The 15,679-nt window shown below is 46.8% G+C and overlaps 4 protein-coding genes across 26 annotated transcripts in view; all 4 read left to right on the top strand.

The window, feature by feature from the left end:
• Nucleotides 1-6: 6 nt before the first annotated feature.
• Nucleotides 7-3,500, top strand: LOC108025630 (microtubule-actin cross-linking factor 1, isoforms 6/7). The gene is made up of 6 exons (XM_017096166.3): nt 7-205; nt 262-365; nt 429-500; nt 1,329-2,587; nt 2,652-2,838; nt 2,910-3,500. The coding sequence occupies exons 1-6, from the start codon at nt 115-117 to the stop codon at nt 3,309-3,311; spliced, it is 2,115 nt and encodes a 704-aa protein (XP_016951655.1). The 5' UTR covers nt 7-114; the 3' UTR covers nt 3,312-3,500.
• Nucleotides 3,501-3,986: 486 nt separating this feature from the next.
• LOC108025568 (protein twisted gastrulation) lies at nt 3,987-4,969 on the top strand. Its single transcript, XM_017096097.3, has one exon. It carries the CDS (start codon nt 3,989-3,991, stop codon nt 4,739-4,741), a length of 753 nt encoding a protein of 250 aa, XP_016951586.2. The 5' UTR covers nt 3,987-3,988; the 3' UTR covers nt 4,742-4,969.
• Nucleotides 4,970-5,229: 260 nt separating this feature from the next.
• LOC108025700 (serine protease gd) lies at nt 5,230-7,353 on the top strand. Of its 2 annotated transcripts, XM_017096236.2 has the most exons (5): nt 5,230-5,564; nt 5,648-5,798; nt 5,862-6,033; nt 6,113-6,688; nt 6,831-7,353. In XM_017096236.2, the coding sequence occupies exons 1-5, from the start codon at nt 5,352-5,354 to the stop codon at nt 7,348-7,350; spliced, it is 1,632 nt and encodes a 543-aa protein (XP_016951725.1). In that variant the 5' UTR covers nt 5,230-5,351; the 3' UTR covers nt 7,351-7,353. The 2 variants fall into 2 exon arrangements, with proteins under 2 accessions (XP_016951725.1, XP_043948917.1); XM_044092982.2 differs by lacking the exon at nt 6,831-7,353 and having other exon boundaries at nt 5,862-6,051; nt 6,113-6,258.
• Nucleotides 7,354-8,207: 854 nt separating this feature from the next.
• The window catches only part of LOC108025698 (voltage-dependent calcium channel type A subunit alpha-1), a 53,494-nt gene continuing 46,022 nt past the window's right edge, over nt 8,208-15,679 (top strand). For 16 of the 22 annotated variants that reach the window (XR_007765985.1, XR_007765984.1, XM_050890458.1 and 13 more), the window contains exons 1-3: nt 8,208-8,425; nt 13,478-13,796; nt 13,872-14,011. Coding sequence is in view for 19 of the 22 variants with exons in the window: in XM_050890458.1 (XP_050746415.1) it covers nt 8,208-8,425; nt 13,478-13,796; nt 13,872-14,011 (677 nt within the window). In the remaining 3 variants the exon portion in view is untranslated. Of the gene's footprint in view, nt 8,426-9,494; nt 9,571-12,058; nt 12,666-13,477; nt 13,797-13,871; nt 14,012-14,454; nt 14,556-15,679 lie in introns of those variants that run through there. The other 6 variants (XM_044092979.2, XM_050890456.1, XM_050890464.1 and 3 more) reach the window with 5 other exon arrangements.

The raw sequence follows: 15,679 nt of genomic DNA, 5'->3' as shown, positions 1-15,679 counted from the left end.
AGTTCATGGAACATTCACTTTTGGTTTGGCATCCAAAAACAAGGCAAAACACATACAGAATTTGGGTAAATTTCGAAAAATTGTTTCCAAATTTGCTAGCAAAATTCCGGTTAGATGGCGAAGAAGGCGGCACAACAGCAACTGCAGGCGGACATCCAGACGGATGAGGAGCTGGAGCGCTTCATGGAGCGGCCGGGACTCTTGGGTGCGTGGAGATCTCTGTAGGGCCCCTAGTTTCATGCTATAGATGTATATTCCCAGTTCTGGATGTCTACTCGGAGTGGTGCGGTCCCTGCACCGGCATGGTGGGCTCCCTGCGCAAAATCAAGCTCGAGATCGGTGGCGACAACTTGCACCTGGCCATTGTGGGTTACCTCGTCCCTTTCCTTTTGATCTAACCCCTAGTTCCCTCACTGCCTCTCACCTAGTGCAAATCGGACACCATCACGTCCCTCAAGCGGTTCAATAAGAGGAGCGAGCCCATCTGGCTGTTCGTGACCGTGAGTATTCCCTATAAAGGCGTCTTATAAGCAGTTTTCTAGTGCCAGCCAATCTGATTCTTATCAAAATTATGATTAGGAAGAGGGAATATCAAAACATTTATAAGGATGCATTAGAGAAGGTAGTAACATTGATGTGATATGATGATAAGATAAGATTAGGGTTATTATAAAAAAATTTATAATGTCAAGTTAGAGAAGGTAGAAATATTGATATAATATCATTATACATAGGATGTTTTTGTGAAAAATAATGAATATTTTGTCTTTTTTCCTTTTTGGTTAAAAAATCTTTGGTATTGGTTATATAGTATTAGTATAATATTTTAATTTAACGATGAATTAGAGAAGGTAGAAAGATTGATATGATATGATGATATGATAAGATAAAATTATGATGGAATCAAATAAAAAAAAATTATGATGGTGAACTAGAGATGGTAGAAATATTGATATAAAATCATGATGCACTGGATGTTTTTTTTGAAGAGAAATATATGATTCTTATCGAAGTGGATATTATGTATTATTTTTTGTTTATTAATTTTAGTATAGTAATTTATGGTAATACCTTTCTATTTTGGGAATATATGAACTATTCCAAAATAGAAAACCTTTCATACCCCCAAAGTAGTTTCCTCTCGATAAAATACACTTATATAAACGTTTTTTCCGATTCCCGAAACATGCCAAATCGTCCCTCCCGCATTTTCTAAGAAGATATAAAAACCATATATATGTACCAATTTTTTAAATCAAGTTTAAGTTTTAAGTTTTTGAACAAAAGGCAGAAATCGAACTCTCCCTTATACCACATTATTCCCCCAGGGAGGCAGGGCTGTGAACCTCCTATTCGGCTCTGATGTGCCCAAGCTGATCGCCCTGCTGACGCGGGAGCTGGAGAAGGTCGTCCAGCGGCAGCCGCGCCCCATCACCTACAGAATGGACGAGCTGCAGCCCATTGAGGTGGAGCAGCAACGCATCAAGATGGAGGCCATCGAGCGGGCGGAGCGGATTGAGCGCGAGATCAAGCACAAGAAGCAGGTGGACTACCTCACCCAGGTGACGGACTCCATCATGGAGAACATGCCGGACATTGGAGTGACGGTCTTCGGGCCGCAGGTCAATCGCGATATGTTCAAGAAACTGACCGAGCCCGCCGAGCCGCTGAAGATGCAGTGCAAGGATCGCCGGGTCATCCAGGTGAGCAGCGATCAGTTCGAGGTGGTGAACTTCTCGTGCAAGAATCCCCTGCCGCCGGACGTCATCGAGCAACTGGACGGCAAGGAGCTGCTCATGTGCTTCTGGAAGATCGACGAGAGCATCGGCACCGTGCCCAACGTCCTGATGGCCTACGCCAATGAGCTGACCAAGGAGCGGGTGGCCCCGCCCAACGAGGACATACCCGAGGAGCACGTGATCCCACCGATCATAGCCACCATGAAGCTGAAGGTCGAGGTGGAGCTGAAGGAGGGCGAGGTGTGGGTGGAGGAGATCAGCTCCGAGGAGGATGCCCGGCTCCTCAACCAGGCCAAGGCCAAGGGCAAGAGCAAGTCGATTGCCCACGAAGACGCCCACCTGGCCGAAGAGGAGGCGGCCGACCTGGACGCCGAGGAGGAGGCCAGCGAGGAGGAGGCAGTCGGAGGTGAGCCCTCTGGCGGCGATGCAATGGGCGGATTCCCCTCCATCCCGGGCTTCGATATGGAATTCGATGCGGGCGACGAGGTCGCCGAGGACGAGGAGGAGGTCCAGGAGGTCAAGGAGGAGGAGCCGCCCAAGCCGCTGACTCGCACCAAGACCGTGAAAATGCCCCCCATCTGGGTCCCCAACAACCGGCGCACCCATGCCGCCCTCATCTATGTCTTCTTCCGCGGCCAGACCAGCGGATTCCTTCCACCCGACCCCAAGCCGGAGCCACCGCATGTGATAATGGCCTTCGATGCCTCCAAGCGCAAGGAGATCATGCACGTGGTGGATCGCCACAAGGACGATGTGCCGCTCTACGGCTTCTTCTCCAGCGCCGAGCCGGATGAGGCCGAGCTGATAGCCAATTCGACGGAGAAATACGAGATCAGTCCCAAGACGCCGTGAGTTTCCCAGAAGGACTTCCTTGTATTCCAATTTAAAGCATACCTTTTCCCCCCTTTTTAGGAACGACAAGATCGTGCTCAAGGTCAACAAGGTGCAGTCCAACATGATGCTATCGCTGGTCTCCTACGGACCCAGCTATGTGAGTCCCAATGTCACCGTGGGCAAGGATGAGGCCCTCAAGTTCTTCCCGGAGGACTACAAGCCCCAGGAGGAGGTGGTCGTGGAGCCCGAAAAGAAGAAGAAGCGCGTAAGTTTTAGGCTGAAGAATTGCAGGCTTAGGCTCTCAAGGATTCGCGTTTTAATGAGTTTCCCTTGCAGAGCAAAAAGAGCCAAGACATCAGGGAGTCGGTGGAGGCGGAGGCCATGGCAGCCGCAGCAGCGGCTCCTGCCGAGGCTCCAGCTCCAGTCGAGGCCGAAGCTCCCGCCGCAGAGGCTCCGGAGGCTGGAGAGGGCGAAGCTCCCGTGGCGCCGGCCGAAGGAGAAGCGGCCCCTGTCGCAGAGGGCGAGGCGGTGGCCACCGCTGAGCCCGCCGCTGAGGCAGCGCCTGCGGAGGCCCCAGCTCCGGATGCTCCTGCACCCGAAGCCGCTCCAGTACCCGCTCCCGCAGCGGAGGCCCCCACGGAGGAAGCTGCCCCTGCCGAAGCACCAGAACCAGAGGCTCCCGCTCCCGCTGATCCTGCTCCGGCTGAGCCTGCTCCTGCTGATCCCCCAGCCGAGTAGCTCTGACCATACGTTTGACAAGTCCCCAAACTCATTCTTTGGTTACCAAATTGTATGCCCAAGTGTTGAAATTCTTAAATGCAAATTGTTGAAGTGCATAAAGAAATGTTTTGATCTATTAAAACCTTTGGAAAATTGTTATAACATTTTTAGGGAGCTCAATAATGAACTTTTCCTACAAAAATATTATTTTTAAATTTTATTTATAAACCCCAACACCATCCACCTCCCAGTATTTCAGGGCTATCCTAACTTAATTATATATCAAAAAAAAGGATACCTTAATTTTCAGTCATGATATTTTTGGTCTAAAAATTACTTAAACCCAATAATACCTGTTTGCGGTTAGGATTTAGGTTCTAAGATCTGGGATTTTGTTATATTTGGAGTACAGGTTAAAGTTGGGATCTAGGTCCCGAGAAGTTATGCATGTTTTGCCACCCCTGTTTGGCCCATTTTTATGGAGGGTTGGCCGTAGGTCCTAACTGGTTTTAAATTACCCAACCGGCTTTTGGGTTGTCCTACCTGATTTCTGGGATTAGCGGATTGCGGTAAGGATGCGCCATCTCTACCTGGCCATCTGCATGATGACCTTATGTGACATGGGCAAAATAGATATATAAAAGCGTGCTGCCATAATGCACAATGTGTTAGTAGACCCTGAGTTCCCGAGCAGAATGCAACAGCTAGCCAACGTCCTCCTCCTGCTGGTCGCCGCCTTGTCCCCTGGACCGGCGCTGGCCAACGACGATGGATGCAACGAGGTGGTCTGCGGCTCGGTGGTCTCCAAGTGCCTGATCACCCAGAGCTGCCAGTGCAAGTTGAACGACTGCCACTGCTGCAAGGACTGCCTGAACTGCCTGGGCGAGCTGTACATCGAGTGCTGTGGCTGCCTGGACATGTGTCCCAAGCACAAGGATGTGCTGCCCTCGATGACGCCGCGCTCGGAGATTGGCGACATTGAGGGCTTGCCGGAGCTCTTCGATACTCTAACGGCCGAGGATGACGAGGCCTGGTCGACCATTCGCTTTGCAATGAGAGCAGGATTCAAGCAGAGGGTTCAGGGCGGTGGCTCCTCGGGCTCCAGTGATGCGGCAACCGGAAACGGAAGTGGTGGCTCCGTGCAGTGCACCGTGATATATGTGAACTCGTGCATCCGAGCGAACAAGTGCCGGCAGCAGTGCGAGAGCATGGGCGCCAGCAGCTATCGATGGTTCCACGACGGCTGCTGCGAGTGCGTCGGCGGGAACTGCCTCAACTACGGGATCAACGAGAGTCGCTGCCGGGGCTGTCCGGAGGATCAGGACCAGCTGCTGACCGCCGAGGCCGCTGTGCCGGCGGAGGCCGAACAGGATCTGGAGCGCTTCTTCGGCAACGAGGAGATGGAGGACGAAGGCTGGAGCTACGGCGAGGACGATGAGTTCTCCTAGCAAGTCCAATTACTTGGGTTTTAAATAAATGCCATGCTCTTCTCCAACTTGCTCGTTGTAAATACGCTTGTAAAATAAGAATAATTAATTTTCAGATTTAATATTCAAAATTATTCGTACAAATGCTCTGAATCAAAATTGTTCAAATATATAGTGTAGCCATGAAGGAACATGTTTACTTCTAAAATAAATATAATAAGTATTTTATCAACAGTTTTTCTGCGTTAGTTAAGGTTATTTTCTAAAATCAAAACAAAACAAATAATTATTTAAGTGTAAGTGACAGATTTAAAAAATAAAAATATAGTTTCTAAAAAGTATACTTAAATTCTTATCACCCTTAAATAATTTGAATAGTAACGGAATACTGTTAGCTCCAACTGTATGTACATTAACAGAGGGTGTTTTTTAGGTCTGGCAACGCCTAAATGTGCAACCTTTTTCAAATGTAGCCAGTGTTGCCAGAGCACAAAAGCTCTGATCGTGATTCTTGAAACATTTTGTTTACATTCCGAGAGAAGTGAAGCCATTTCCATCCTTAAAGATCAGATCAGATCAAGTCAGATCAGATCAGGTCAGATCAGTTATCCCCTCCCGTGCAGACACCGCGATGAGGCTGCACCTGGCGGCGATCCTGATCCTCTGCATCGAGCACGTGTCCAAGGCGGTCGCCCAGGGGATGCCGATCAGCCCCTGTCCCAAGGTGTTCCAGTACCGCTTCGACGGCAGCGAGTGGTTCGGCCTGATGGCGGTGCGCAGTCCGGATGGCCACCAGCCGCTCCACATCCGGGTGACGCTCTCCATGCGAGGGAAGCCCACTACGGTAGGTGCGGGGGGCACAGGGCAGCGGGAATCCAGGTATCCTGGAGCTCTAACCACATCTTCACTCACACTTCCCTCCCACAGAACTATCTGGGTGAAATCGAGCTACTGACCCGCGGCAAGTTCGCCCACAATGCCCCGGTTCTCTACAAGATCCGTTTTCCCAAGCACCACTTCCCGCCCAAACTGCTCCTCCTGTCGGCCAATAACCATGTGATCTGCTTCGGATCCGGCGGTACGTATACGTATATATCACTAGATTTAATAGCTAACCAAGCGTTTTTTTTTGCCCGCACAGAGCACAGCATCTTCATGACCCAAATCCAGCTGGAGCACATCAGGAAACTGTCCTTCATACCGGATAAGAGCAGCTCCCTGCTGTTGGATCCCCACGAGAGCAAAGCCGAGGCTGCGGAGGCGGAGCAGGAGGCCAAGAAGACGGACGACAAGGCGCACATCCAGTTCAAGAAGTATGCATCCGGATTTTGGTCGGTTCAAAGCACACACGATCGGTGACATTCATTCGTTACTTAATGCCCGATCTTGTAGAAAACCCTTTGGTCAGGCGCCCAAGGAGATTTGCGGTCGCATCGACAGGGAGCTCGACTTTCGGTTGTCCCAGCGCAGGGAACAGGATCAGGATCAGGAACTGGAAACCGAACCTATCCTTGGCGCCGATGCCATTACATCGCCCGTTTTTGTTGATGATAACGACGACGAGGATGCTGATGGTCTGGATCACTTTGTGGACGAATCGGAAGCGGAGGCGGAGGAGAACGAGGCCCTGAATGATAACAAGAGTCTGCCGTCCATTACCAGGGGGTCCTGGCCCTGGCTGGCGGCCATCTATGTGAACAACCTGACCTCCTTGGACTTCCAGTGCGGCGGTACGCTCGTCTCGGGACGCGTGGTCATCAGCTCGGCCCATTGCTTCAAGTTGTTCAACAAGCGCTACACATCCAACGAGGTGCTCGTCTTTCTGGGCCGGCACAATCTGAAGAACTGGAACGAGGAGGGTTCTCTGGCGGCCCCCGTCGACGGCATCTACATCCATCCCGACTTCAACAGCCAGCTGAGCAGCTATGATGCGGACATCGCTGTGATCATACTCAAGGACGAAGTTCGGTGAGTCGGGTAAATGGAATGAAAAATAAATAGAAACCTAATTTTGTTCCATTTAAATGCCTAACCTAATAACCCATTATATTAGGATATTAGAAGTCGAATTCCTGTTATCAATAATTACATTTATCAACTTTCCCTGCAGATACAACACCTTCATTCGGCCCGCTTGCCTGTGGTCTGGTTCCAGCAAGGCGGAGTACATTGTGGGCGAGCAGGGCATCGTCATCGGCTGGAGCTTCGACAGATCGAACCGGACGCAGGATCAGAAGCTGCCGTCGAGCGTGCCGGGCAAGAAGTCCAGCGATTCGCACAGTGCCCCCAAGGTGGTCAAGGCTCCGGTGGTCGGCAATGCAGAGTGCTTCCGGGCCAATGCCCACTTTCGCAGCCTTTCCTCGAACCGAACCTTTTGCGCTGGCATCCAGACGGAGGAGCGTGATCGCCACCCGAGCAGTGCCAGCATCTACACCGGCATATCCGGGGCCGGGCTTTTCATCCGCCGGAACAATCGCTGGGTGCTGCGCGGCACCGTTTCAGCCGCCCTGCCCGCCGTAGAGTCACCCGATCCGGGGGCCAGCAGCCACAAGCTTTGCTGTAGAAACCAGTACATCATATATGCTGACGTGGCCAAGTTCCTGGACTGGATCACGGCCTTCATAATCTAAAATCGCACCCGAAATGTGTATGGGATAACTAGGGGATTTCTAAATAAGCGCTGTGATAGCCCCATGGGCATCTTCCATTTCGGTTTTCTTAGTTTCGCTATTGAAAAATGGTGATACCGGCATATTAGTTTCGATTTAAAGCAGTAAGGTAAAACGTACAATAAATGAAGGCACCGAAGAGCCAGAAGGCACCTCTTTAAAGAGAGGCTTCTTACACTTTTAAAAACTATTCAAAGAAATACATCAAGAACACACCGAACTTAACTTCAGTTTAACAGAAGGAGGAGCCACTCTCCTGTTTTCATATAGATATAGAAAATCACAGGTATGTCTGATGTGAATGAATTACGGCTTAGTTGTATTTACCATGACTTTGTTATCAGTGTGAGGGCTCTCGTGAACAAAGGAAGCTGCCGCTCGGTGGAGTGGGTGGTCCGCCCGTCTGAGTGGATTGTGCCCGTGGACACCTGGCCCCTAATTACCGACGGCGGCCTGCACTGCGCATATGCTGACTACTATCAAGCACGTCATCAGTCGCAATCGTCGTCATCGCCATCTGGGCGGTTATCTATCTTGGTTGGCTGGCTTGCTGGGCTCGCTGGGGCATCGACAACAGCCCTCGGCCATCGACTATCAGTTTCGTCCGGACCGTGGCAGTTGGTGCATCTCTACCTGGGGGCTCTGGGCCCCGCTTCCCATTCGCATCTCCAGTTGATCTCCAGTTCAGCCGTGTGACCTGTGACCCATTCGAGTTGTGCCCGTGACCGGTTCTGCAGTGAATATTGTACTCGAAATGGCCATATCTGGAGCACGCATCGCGCATTGCCAAGTCCGTGTCAACGAATCGCAGAGCCAGAATGCTGGGCGGAGTGGGAGCTCGTCGCCGAAGGGGCTCATCACCTATGGCGCGATTGACCATTAGCAACATCAACAGCCTGGATGACAGCATTGCCATCATCGGCGATGGCGTCATCCGGCGGACCACGCACTACGGCTCGCAAGGGTCCAACATGAGGCGCCGGGCGCCGGAAAGCTTTGCTATGGTCCAGACACGACCCAACCTGGGAGACATTATGTAAGTAAACTGGTCTATAATACCGAATTTGAAATAATTAAGTATAAATACTATTTGGGATTGTATTATAAGTACCCATACTCTTGAAAACCACTGAATGATCTTCATAAAAATGATTCAAAACTCTTGAAAACTATAGTTTATCAAAGACTTCGTACATTTTTTTTTTAAAAATAGCAACAAATTTAGCAAAATATTTATAAAATCTTTATAATTTTTTGAAATATCCTTATAATACGCTCTTCTTATCTTAAAGAAACTTTGTTTCAATTGAACAAAAACTATTCACATATTAGGAATTGGGTGAACAAAACCTAATGTAATAGAAAGGATATTTATTATTTTGATGGGTGTGATAGCTAGAGATTTCAATATAATGATAGGGAAGAATAGCTTCCTTCTCTAGACTATTTCTGTATACTTAAATGCTTTTGGGGAAATGGAAAAAGGGTTTTCAAAGTAACGTTGTAGGGGAAGTGTAATAAAATCCTTAAATAGTGGTAGAAAAGCTGAGCTTAAAGCTGGGTTAGTGGAGGAAGGGCTGGTATTTACTTAAATGAAATAAAATAGTGTTCGAATTGTAAATTATGTTAGAGTTGAGCTCCTAAAACCTGATTAAATCGTTGTATTCGAAAAAACGATATCAGGGAGGAGCGGTAGAAAAGCAAGGGAAGCCTAAAGCTCAATCAGTGGATGTAAGGGTAGCAGAGTAGGTGTTCTTGAATGAAAGAAAATATATGAGGAAGGTAAATTGGGCTAAGGCAATGCAATTGAAACCCGATAAAACCGGCTGCCGATATCGATGGTATCGTCGAATAGGGGTTGAAAGTCAAGCGGAGCTTAAAGCTCAACTAGCGGAAGTAACGGTAGCTGAGCGGGCTTGCTTGACGGACGCGCATGCGCGTCCACCCCCGCCTTTGGCTTTCGCTGGCCAGTGTGTCCACCCCGCCAAGTTGAGCTTAGACCGAAGCTTGGGATGGAGCTTTCGGACGCACGCAGAGCGCAGGGCTGGTGTTCTTTTTTCCCTACTATTTTCCCCCATTGTGCGTGTGTGTGCGCCCTGGCGCTGTGGTAGTATGTGATACAAAGTCGCCGAGTTGAAGTCTTGCGTTTTGTTGAGTTTTTCGTCCAACTGGTGAGACAAAGTCGGTGGTGACAGCTCCCGTCCAAAAGCGGTTTTTGTTTTTTATTTTTTCCCGATACGCCTATTAATTGGCCATTGGCCAGTGGCTGTCCCCGAAACGGTTGCGAATTCCAGCCCCAATCGCCTGGTGCTGCCAAATCAAGTGCAATCGCTCGCCTTGCGGCCCCAAAAGTGCTGTGAAAATTCCACATTTCGAGAGTTGTGTGCGCTGGCATCCGAATTCGGGTCGAGTGGTGAAAATAAAACTACAAACATCCAAACCAAACCAAACCGAGCCAAAAAGAAGGAAGGGAAAATTAGAGAAAATAAGGCTGAAAACGTGAAAACATGGAAATAGCGACAATGGCGACGAGGACAGCCAAAGTGGGAAAACAAGAAGTGGCAAAAAGCAACGAGAAACCAAGTGAAAAGCATTATTCGGGCGTACTGAAGCCAATAAACGACCTCTGGGTTCCGTTCCCCCCAGGCAGCCAGGTCTAATTTCCAATCCTACGGCCGTACGATATCCAAGTTCTCGATCGTGGGCTAAAATACCCCTAGCTATTCCGAAAATCCAGTTGCTAAAGTTGAAGTTAACAAGCTCCGTAAACGCACCACACTCGCACAGCACCCCATGTAAACGGATATACATGTATCTATGTATGTGGTCGCTGGGATTGGGTCAGCGGGTCGGTAGCACAACGGGCGGAATGTTGCGTCGGTGGTGCTATATATTGCGATGGAAGTGGCTCTGGCTGTGGCTGTGGCAGTGGCAGTGGCAGTGGCAAGGCAAAGGGAAGAGCTGGGGCCAAAGGAGATATGAAGTTTTGGGGTTTTCAAGCCAGAGCCGCTGGCTTTGTGACGCACTTTCGAGGTGAATGAAACACCGAACCTCGTCGTTTTTATGCCAGCCCTACAAATATTTACCCCCGCAAACACCTAACCGGATACGAATTCGTGTGCCATTCTCCGCTCCACGGAAGTGTTCTTCGAGCCTAGAATGCGAGCATGTGAACAAACATTCTGTGTGTGAAGAATTACGCGACATCCCCGGCCATTTAGTGCTTCCCAGGGCCTATTCAAAAATTTAACATTTGCCCGAATCGAAAGTAGAGCGGCCTTAATAATAGATAGTAGTGCGCCTATGCGGGGCGAGCGGCGGTGGGTGTTTATTTTTGGCAATTACAGGTTCGTTGGTCCTACAGTCGCCCCACAGTATATACAGATATGTATATATAGCTTCTGCCCAGTTCCCATTCCCCTGCACTCCACTTCCGAAAAAAAAAACATCGTCAACACAAAGGAAAAGGCAGACAACACTGCCTGGTGACGTCACTGGAGAGAGGGGAGACATAGGAATTCGTTGCTGGGAAATAAGACGGCTAAGTCGGGAGTAGAACATGATTTTTTGGACCTCTGACCCCATTGCAATTGGCTGCAAAGTTAATTAAAATGTAAATGTAAGCAGATTTACTGGGCCCTCAAAAGTAGGCAAGCGATTTGTGGCTGCGTGCTATCGTTATCGATATGACCCAGTGATGGCTGCAGAGGAGCGAGAGAGAGCGCCAGAGAGCGCTCCTGCCGGTACGTGTGTGTGTGTGTGCGTGGAACGAAGAGTTGAAATTCGCCAATGGCAATTCCCGTTATCAGAGGCCAAACAGCTAATAATATCAGTCAACTAATCAGTGCACTGCGGTGCACATAAAGAGCCATCGGCCTGCCCCCGGGGCCCAAATGCACCTTGCTTTTATTCAAGAATTGGCGAAAAGGTAAACAAGCCTTCGGACGGGGGAACCTCCGCTGCCTTCCAGTGATGTCGGAATCCGGAATCTCACCGTTTCACAACTCACCACGCTGCGTGCCTGTGTGTTGGTGTGTGTATTGAGCTTTTTCGGTGGCTTATACCCACACACACACAGACACACGCACACGTATATATCGCTCTCAGCCTCTGGCCTTTCATCCCCTAACTTTTTCATTCATGGCGTGTTCCAGTAATGGAATTTTATACCAATAACCGAAATAACTACATCTATCTGTAACTGTAACTGTGGCCGTATAGCCACTGCCACAGCCGTAGCCATAACCATCCCCACATGAAGTGCACATGTTCCGGGAGCTGTAGCACACTTCTAGGGGCCCTACCTTGCAGGGCATAAAAATAGCACCAGCCGTGCATTTCGTATGCACCACAGCCCCCAGTCCCCAGTACCAACCCCCAAGCCCCCAACCCCCATCGTATGCATGTACATACATGCATGTCCGTGTGTGCGCGTGTATGAGCATGTTTTCAATAGGTCATGAACTGAATTGACCCGAGCGCATCATAATTATCGGTTGGCAAAATAAGTAGCACAACACCGCAGGCAATTGAAACTACGGCCGGAATCGGATGACGGACTCTGGCCAATTTCGTGCAAGTGTGTGCCAAAAGCCAAAAAAAAAAAGACCCACGGAACCCCTTACCATCCAAACGCCGTGCATTAATAATGAACGTTTTACAATCAATATGAACACAAGTGTCGGTGCGGTGTCGGCGTATAAATAAATTACGGCCAATTTAAAATGCCATCTAATTGGATTTCGTATTCCAATGCAGTTTAAGTGCTATAATAACACGGTAATGCCGATGAGCTAGAGCAAAGGAAGATATGGTAAAAGACTAAAGTTCAGAGAGCGGTTGATAAGTCAAAAGGACACACACACCAGACATCGTAAGCCCGAAGACATCAGTGGGCCGAGCGGGCAGTGACGATCGCGGGACACCAGGCCGAGGAAGCGGGATCAGGAAGAATCGGAACCGGAAACGGAACCGGAAACGGAACCGGAAACGGAACCAGAAACGGAACCAGCCTCCAATCCTCCGAAGCGCCGAAACTCCGAAGCTCCGAACTCAAGTACTCCAATCCTCCAACACTCCAGTCCAGTCCAGTCCACCAACCTCCAGTAATCACCAGCAACAGATTATCGGACTCGCGAGCTAAATGTCCACTTGCCGCTATCGTTCCATACGGACGGCGTGTCACTCCCGACAAATGCGTATTGTGGTTGACCTTGTTTAATATAATTATGGCCGAGCGGTCGTTACAAAAGTATCAGAAATTGGATACAGTGACGGTACGTGCCCCCTTCCCACTAAAAATAGTATCCATAAATCCATATAAAAGGCGTACTTACCATTCGTTGATTTTAAACAACAATTAGTGGCTTACAGCAGACAAGAAGTACACAGTTATTATCGGTGTTGAAAGGTCAATCTGCGTAAATTCATTGGGTATTTAATGTATCAATATGAATGTAGTACTTATTACAGAGGCCTTCTATACAACTTAAGCATAACTTTAAAAGAAACATTACAACATTTTAAATCAAAACTTTTCCAAAACTCAAAGGTTTGCTGAGAATATTTTAAATCAATGGCAATCAGAACACTTTCGCCTTTAAGACCAACACGTCGTATGCGTGTTATTATCAGAAGGTCTCCGGAATACCAATGTCTATTTAATAACAACTATTAAAATCCTTTCTGTTACATTTTAAAGGTTTGTGCCACAATTTTGCAAGCAAACTAAAGAAAACTAAAGATTTTAAGGAGCTTAAGTAGAATAAATTAAGAAATTTACCATCATCAAAATGGGTGCTCTATTATCTGAGATTTTTCTAATAAACTTTAAGAGATATGTTATTTAGGAACTCAAAACTACAGCAATAGAATGAATACACTTTAAAAGCATTCTTTTGTTCAGAAATGGAATGCCTTATTCATGGTTCCTGCTTAGAGGGTTGTTTAAATTGTATTTATTGATCGATTGCTCTCGCATAAGCCCGGCCAGTACAAACCTATTTAAATGCAAAAGTCGAGTTACTCTAGAGCGCGGTTGGGAAGTGCATATATCCATATTTTGACCCCTCTCCCTTCTCCCACACAGGTTGGAAGCGGCTCAGGAAGTAGTGCAAGCAGAGCATCAACAGGACTCCTTAGGCGGGGGGCACTTGGGTCGAAAGGGAGCCCATCGCTTAGCTGATAGAATGGGTGGCCCGAAAAAAGAGGAAAACCCACCAGGTGGTGGTCCGACGTCATTGTTTATTCTAACCGAGGATAACCCAATTAGAAAGTACACACGATTCATCATAGAATGGCCGCCCTTTGAATACGCTGTGTTATTGACAATCATAGCCAACTGTGTTGTGTTGGCGCTAGAGGAGCACTTGCCGGGGGGCGACAAGACAGTATTGGCTCAAAAATTGGTAAGACGCGGTCCGACACCATCGCACATACATACACCACTTACTGATTTATCTTTTGGGCCCACCCTCCATTAGGAAAAAACGGAGGCCTATTTTTTATGCATTTTCTGTGTAGAAGCGTCGCTCAAGATCCTCGCCTTAGGGCTTGTTCTGCATAAACACTCCTATCTCAGGAATATTTGGAACATCATGGATTTTTTCGTTGTAGTTACGGGGTAAATGATGAACCAAACTTTTTATCCCTACACGTGCACGTTTTTATTTTGAAAAAGATATCGTATTGAAGCAACACTTAAGTCAACCACGCAAGTGCAAGCTTTGTTTTATGTTCGATTCAACCGAAATTCACGTGTAACCACATCTTAATCATAATGAAAGTCACTGGAATATCACTCAACACTTTCTTGAATCATTGTGATTAAGAGCGCCAATAACAAAATTAGATTACCCATATTTTGAATAGTTTTAAGATGCAAATGTGTACTATCCATAAAAATTACATTAAGATAGGTACGTAGTAGTTTAGTTTCTGATTTCTGATTTGAGGTAAAAACTGTCCAAATTAAATGCTGTGAATGTAACTTAAGTAAGCGATTTTAATAACAACTTCTCCCGTGTGTTCATGTGCAAATAACGAACTCGAAATGACCGAAAACAGAGCCATGACGATATTTGCTGAGGCCAATATAGACGTTGACCTGCGTATGTTGCGATCTTTTCGTGTTCTACGCCCACTGAAGCTCGTCTCCCGAATTCCAAGTAAGACATTCGCCATCGAGCGACTTAGTTGCTATTAAGCGAACCTAGGCCAGATAACATAACGATTTCTCCAGTAAAACCATTTAAATATATATGTTTATTTATCGAATTAAGCTCGAAAGCATAGGCTAGTTAATTAATGTTATCTAGGAGTAGCAAGAACAAATCAAACTTATCTGAAGCTGGATGTTAGGAGCCACGAAATCGTCAAAGTCTGTCACTTAAATCCTTAGTTATATATTAAGTAGTAACTAAAAAAAACTTCTGTGTCACTTAGATTATAGGTCTTGTTTTCGTTTTTATTATAGAAGCTTACACTCTTCCCCAAAAAATGGAGGTAAAGCGGAAGCTCGTCTAGAAATATTAGTTTTTAGCTAGCTCTTTGAATCATAATAACATTTTATTTATAAACCAAATATAATTAGCATAATTACACTATGGACAGCATCAGTAGGATGCAGCGTATTATATATTGGAAACTTCAAGTTTTTTAGTTCTCTAGAAAATTAAAGTTTTCGCGCAAATGCGTTCATGTACAGTGGTATCCACAAATTTAGCACATCAATCGCATATATCCTTAATAATAGTAGAAAATTAAACTTTCTTGCAAAAAAGGCTGATATGTGCTATAGAAGTTGCTACCACTTGGTAGACTTTTTATTAGTGCTCACAAAATGTCAAACTTACATTAATTAAAACGTTAAGGAGCTAAATGTATCGCTAAGATACATTTTGGTACATGTAGAGGAAATTTATTTTTTTAAGTTAAGTAGTATTCATTTTTTAATTTTAGAAAAAAAAAGATAGAATAATATGTAAGTTGTACGCGCTATATAAATCTATGTTAATCTAATGCAGTGGCGATAATGTGAAAGTCCCTTAGCCTTAAGAGTAATTGATCAGGACTTTCGTTTCATTCGAAATAGATTTTATCTTGCAAGTCATCAAATTACCCCCATAAAAGGCGGTCGCATAATAGTTTCCAATATTGATTTTCGATAATAGCTGGCACACGGATTATAAGATTAGACTTTATTGTTTACTCAAAAGTAACTAAACCAAACAAAATTAGACACGTTTACATTTAGCTAGAGTCCTTTCAAAAGATATCACATTATGGTATG

The sequence above is a fragment of the Drosophila biarmipes genome, chromosome X (genome assembly GCF_025231255.1).
Source record: "Drosophila biarmipes strain raj3 chromosome X, RU_DBia_V1.1, whole genome shotgun sequence".
Taxonomy (NCBI): Eukaryota; Metazoa; Arthropoda; class Insecta; order Diptera; family Drosophilidae; genus Drosophila; species Drosophila biarmipes.
This window is presented reverse-complemented; position numbering and strand designations above follow the sequence as displayed.

Bases quoted from the DNA above. Each gene is read 5' to 3' on its own strand.
- LOC108025630 (XM_017096166.3), top strand. From the start codon at position 115: ATGGCGAAGAAGGCGGCACAACAGCAACTGCAGGCGGACATCCAGACG. The intron at 366-428 runs GTGGGTTACCTC...CCTCTCACCTAG, and splicing joins ACAACTTGCACCTGGCCATT to TGCAAATCGGACACCATCAC. The intron at 2,839-2,909 runs GTAAGTTTTAGG...TTTCCCTTGCAG, and splicing joins CCGAAAAGAAGAAGAAGCGC to AGCAAAAAGAGCCAAGACAT.
- LOC108025568 (XM_017096097.3), top strand. From the start codon at position 3,989: ATGCAACAGCTAGCCAACGTCCTCCTCCTGCTGGTCGCCGCCTTGTCC.
- LOC108025700 (XM_017096236.2), top strand. From the start codon at position 5,352: ATGAGGCTGCACCTGGCGGCGATCCTGATCCTCTGCATCGAGCACGTG. The intron at 5,799-5,861 runs GTACGTATACGT...TTGCCCGCACAG, and splicing joins GATCTGCTTCGGATCCGGCG to AGCACAGCATCTTCATGACC. The intron at 6,034-6,112 runs GTATGCATCCGG...CCGATCTTGTAG, and splicing joins GCGCACATCCAGTTCAAGAA to AAAACCCTTTGGTCAGGCGC.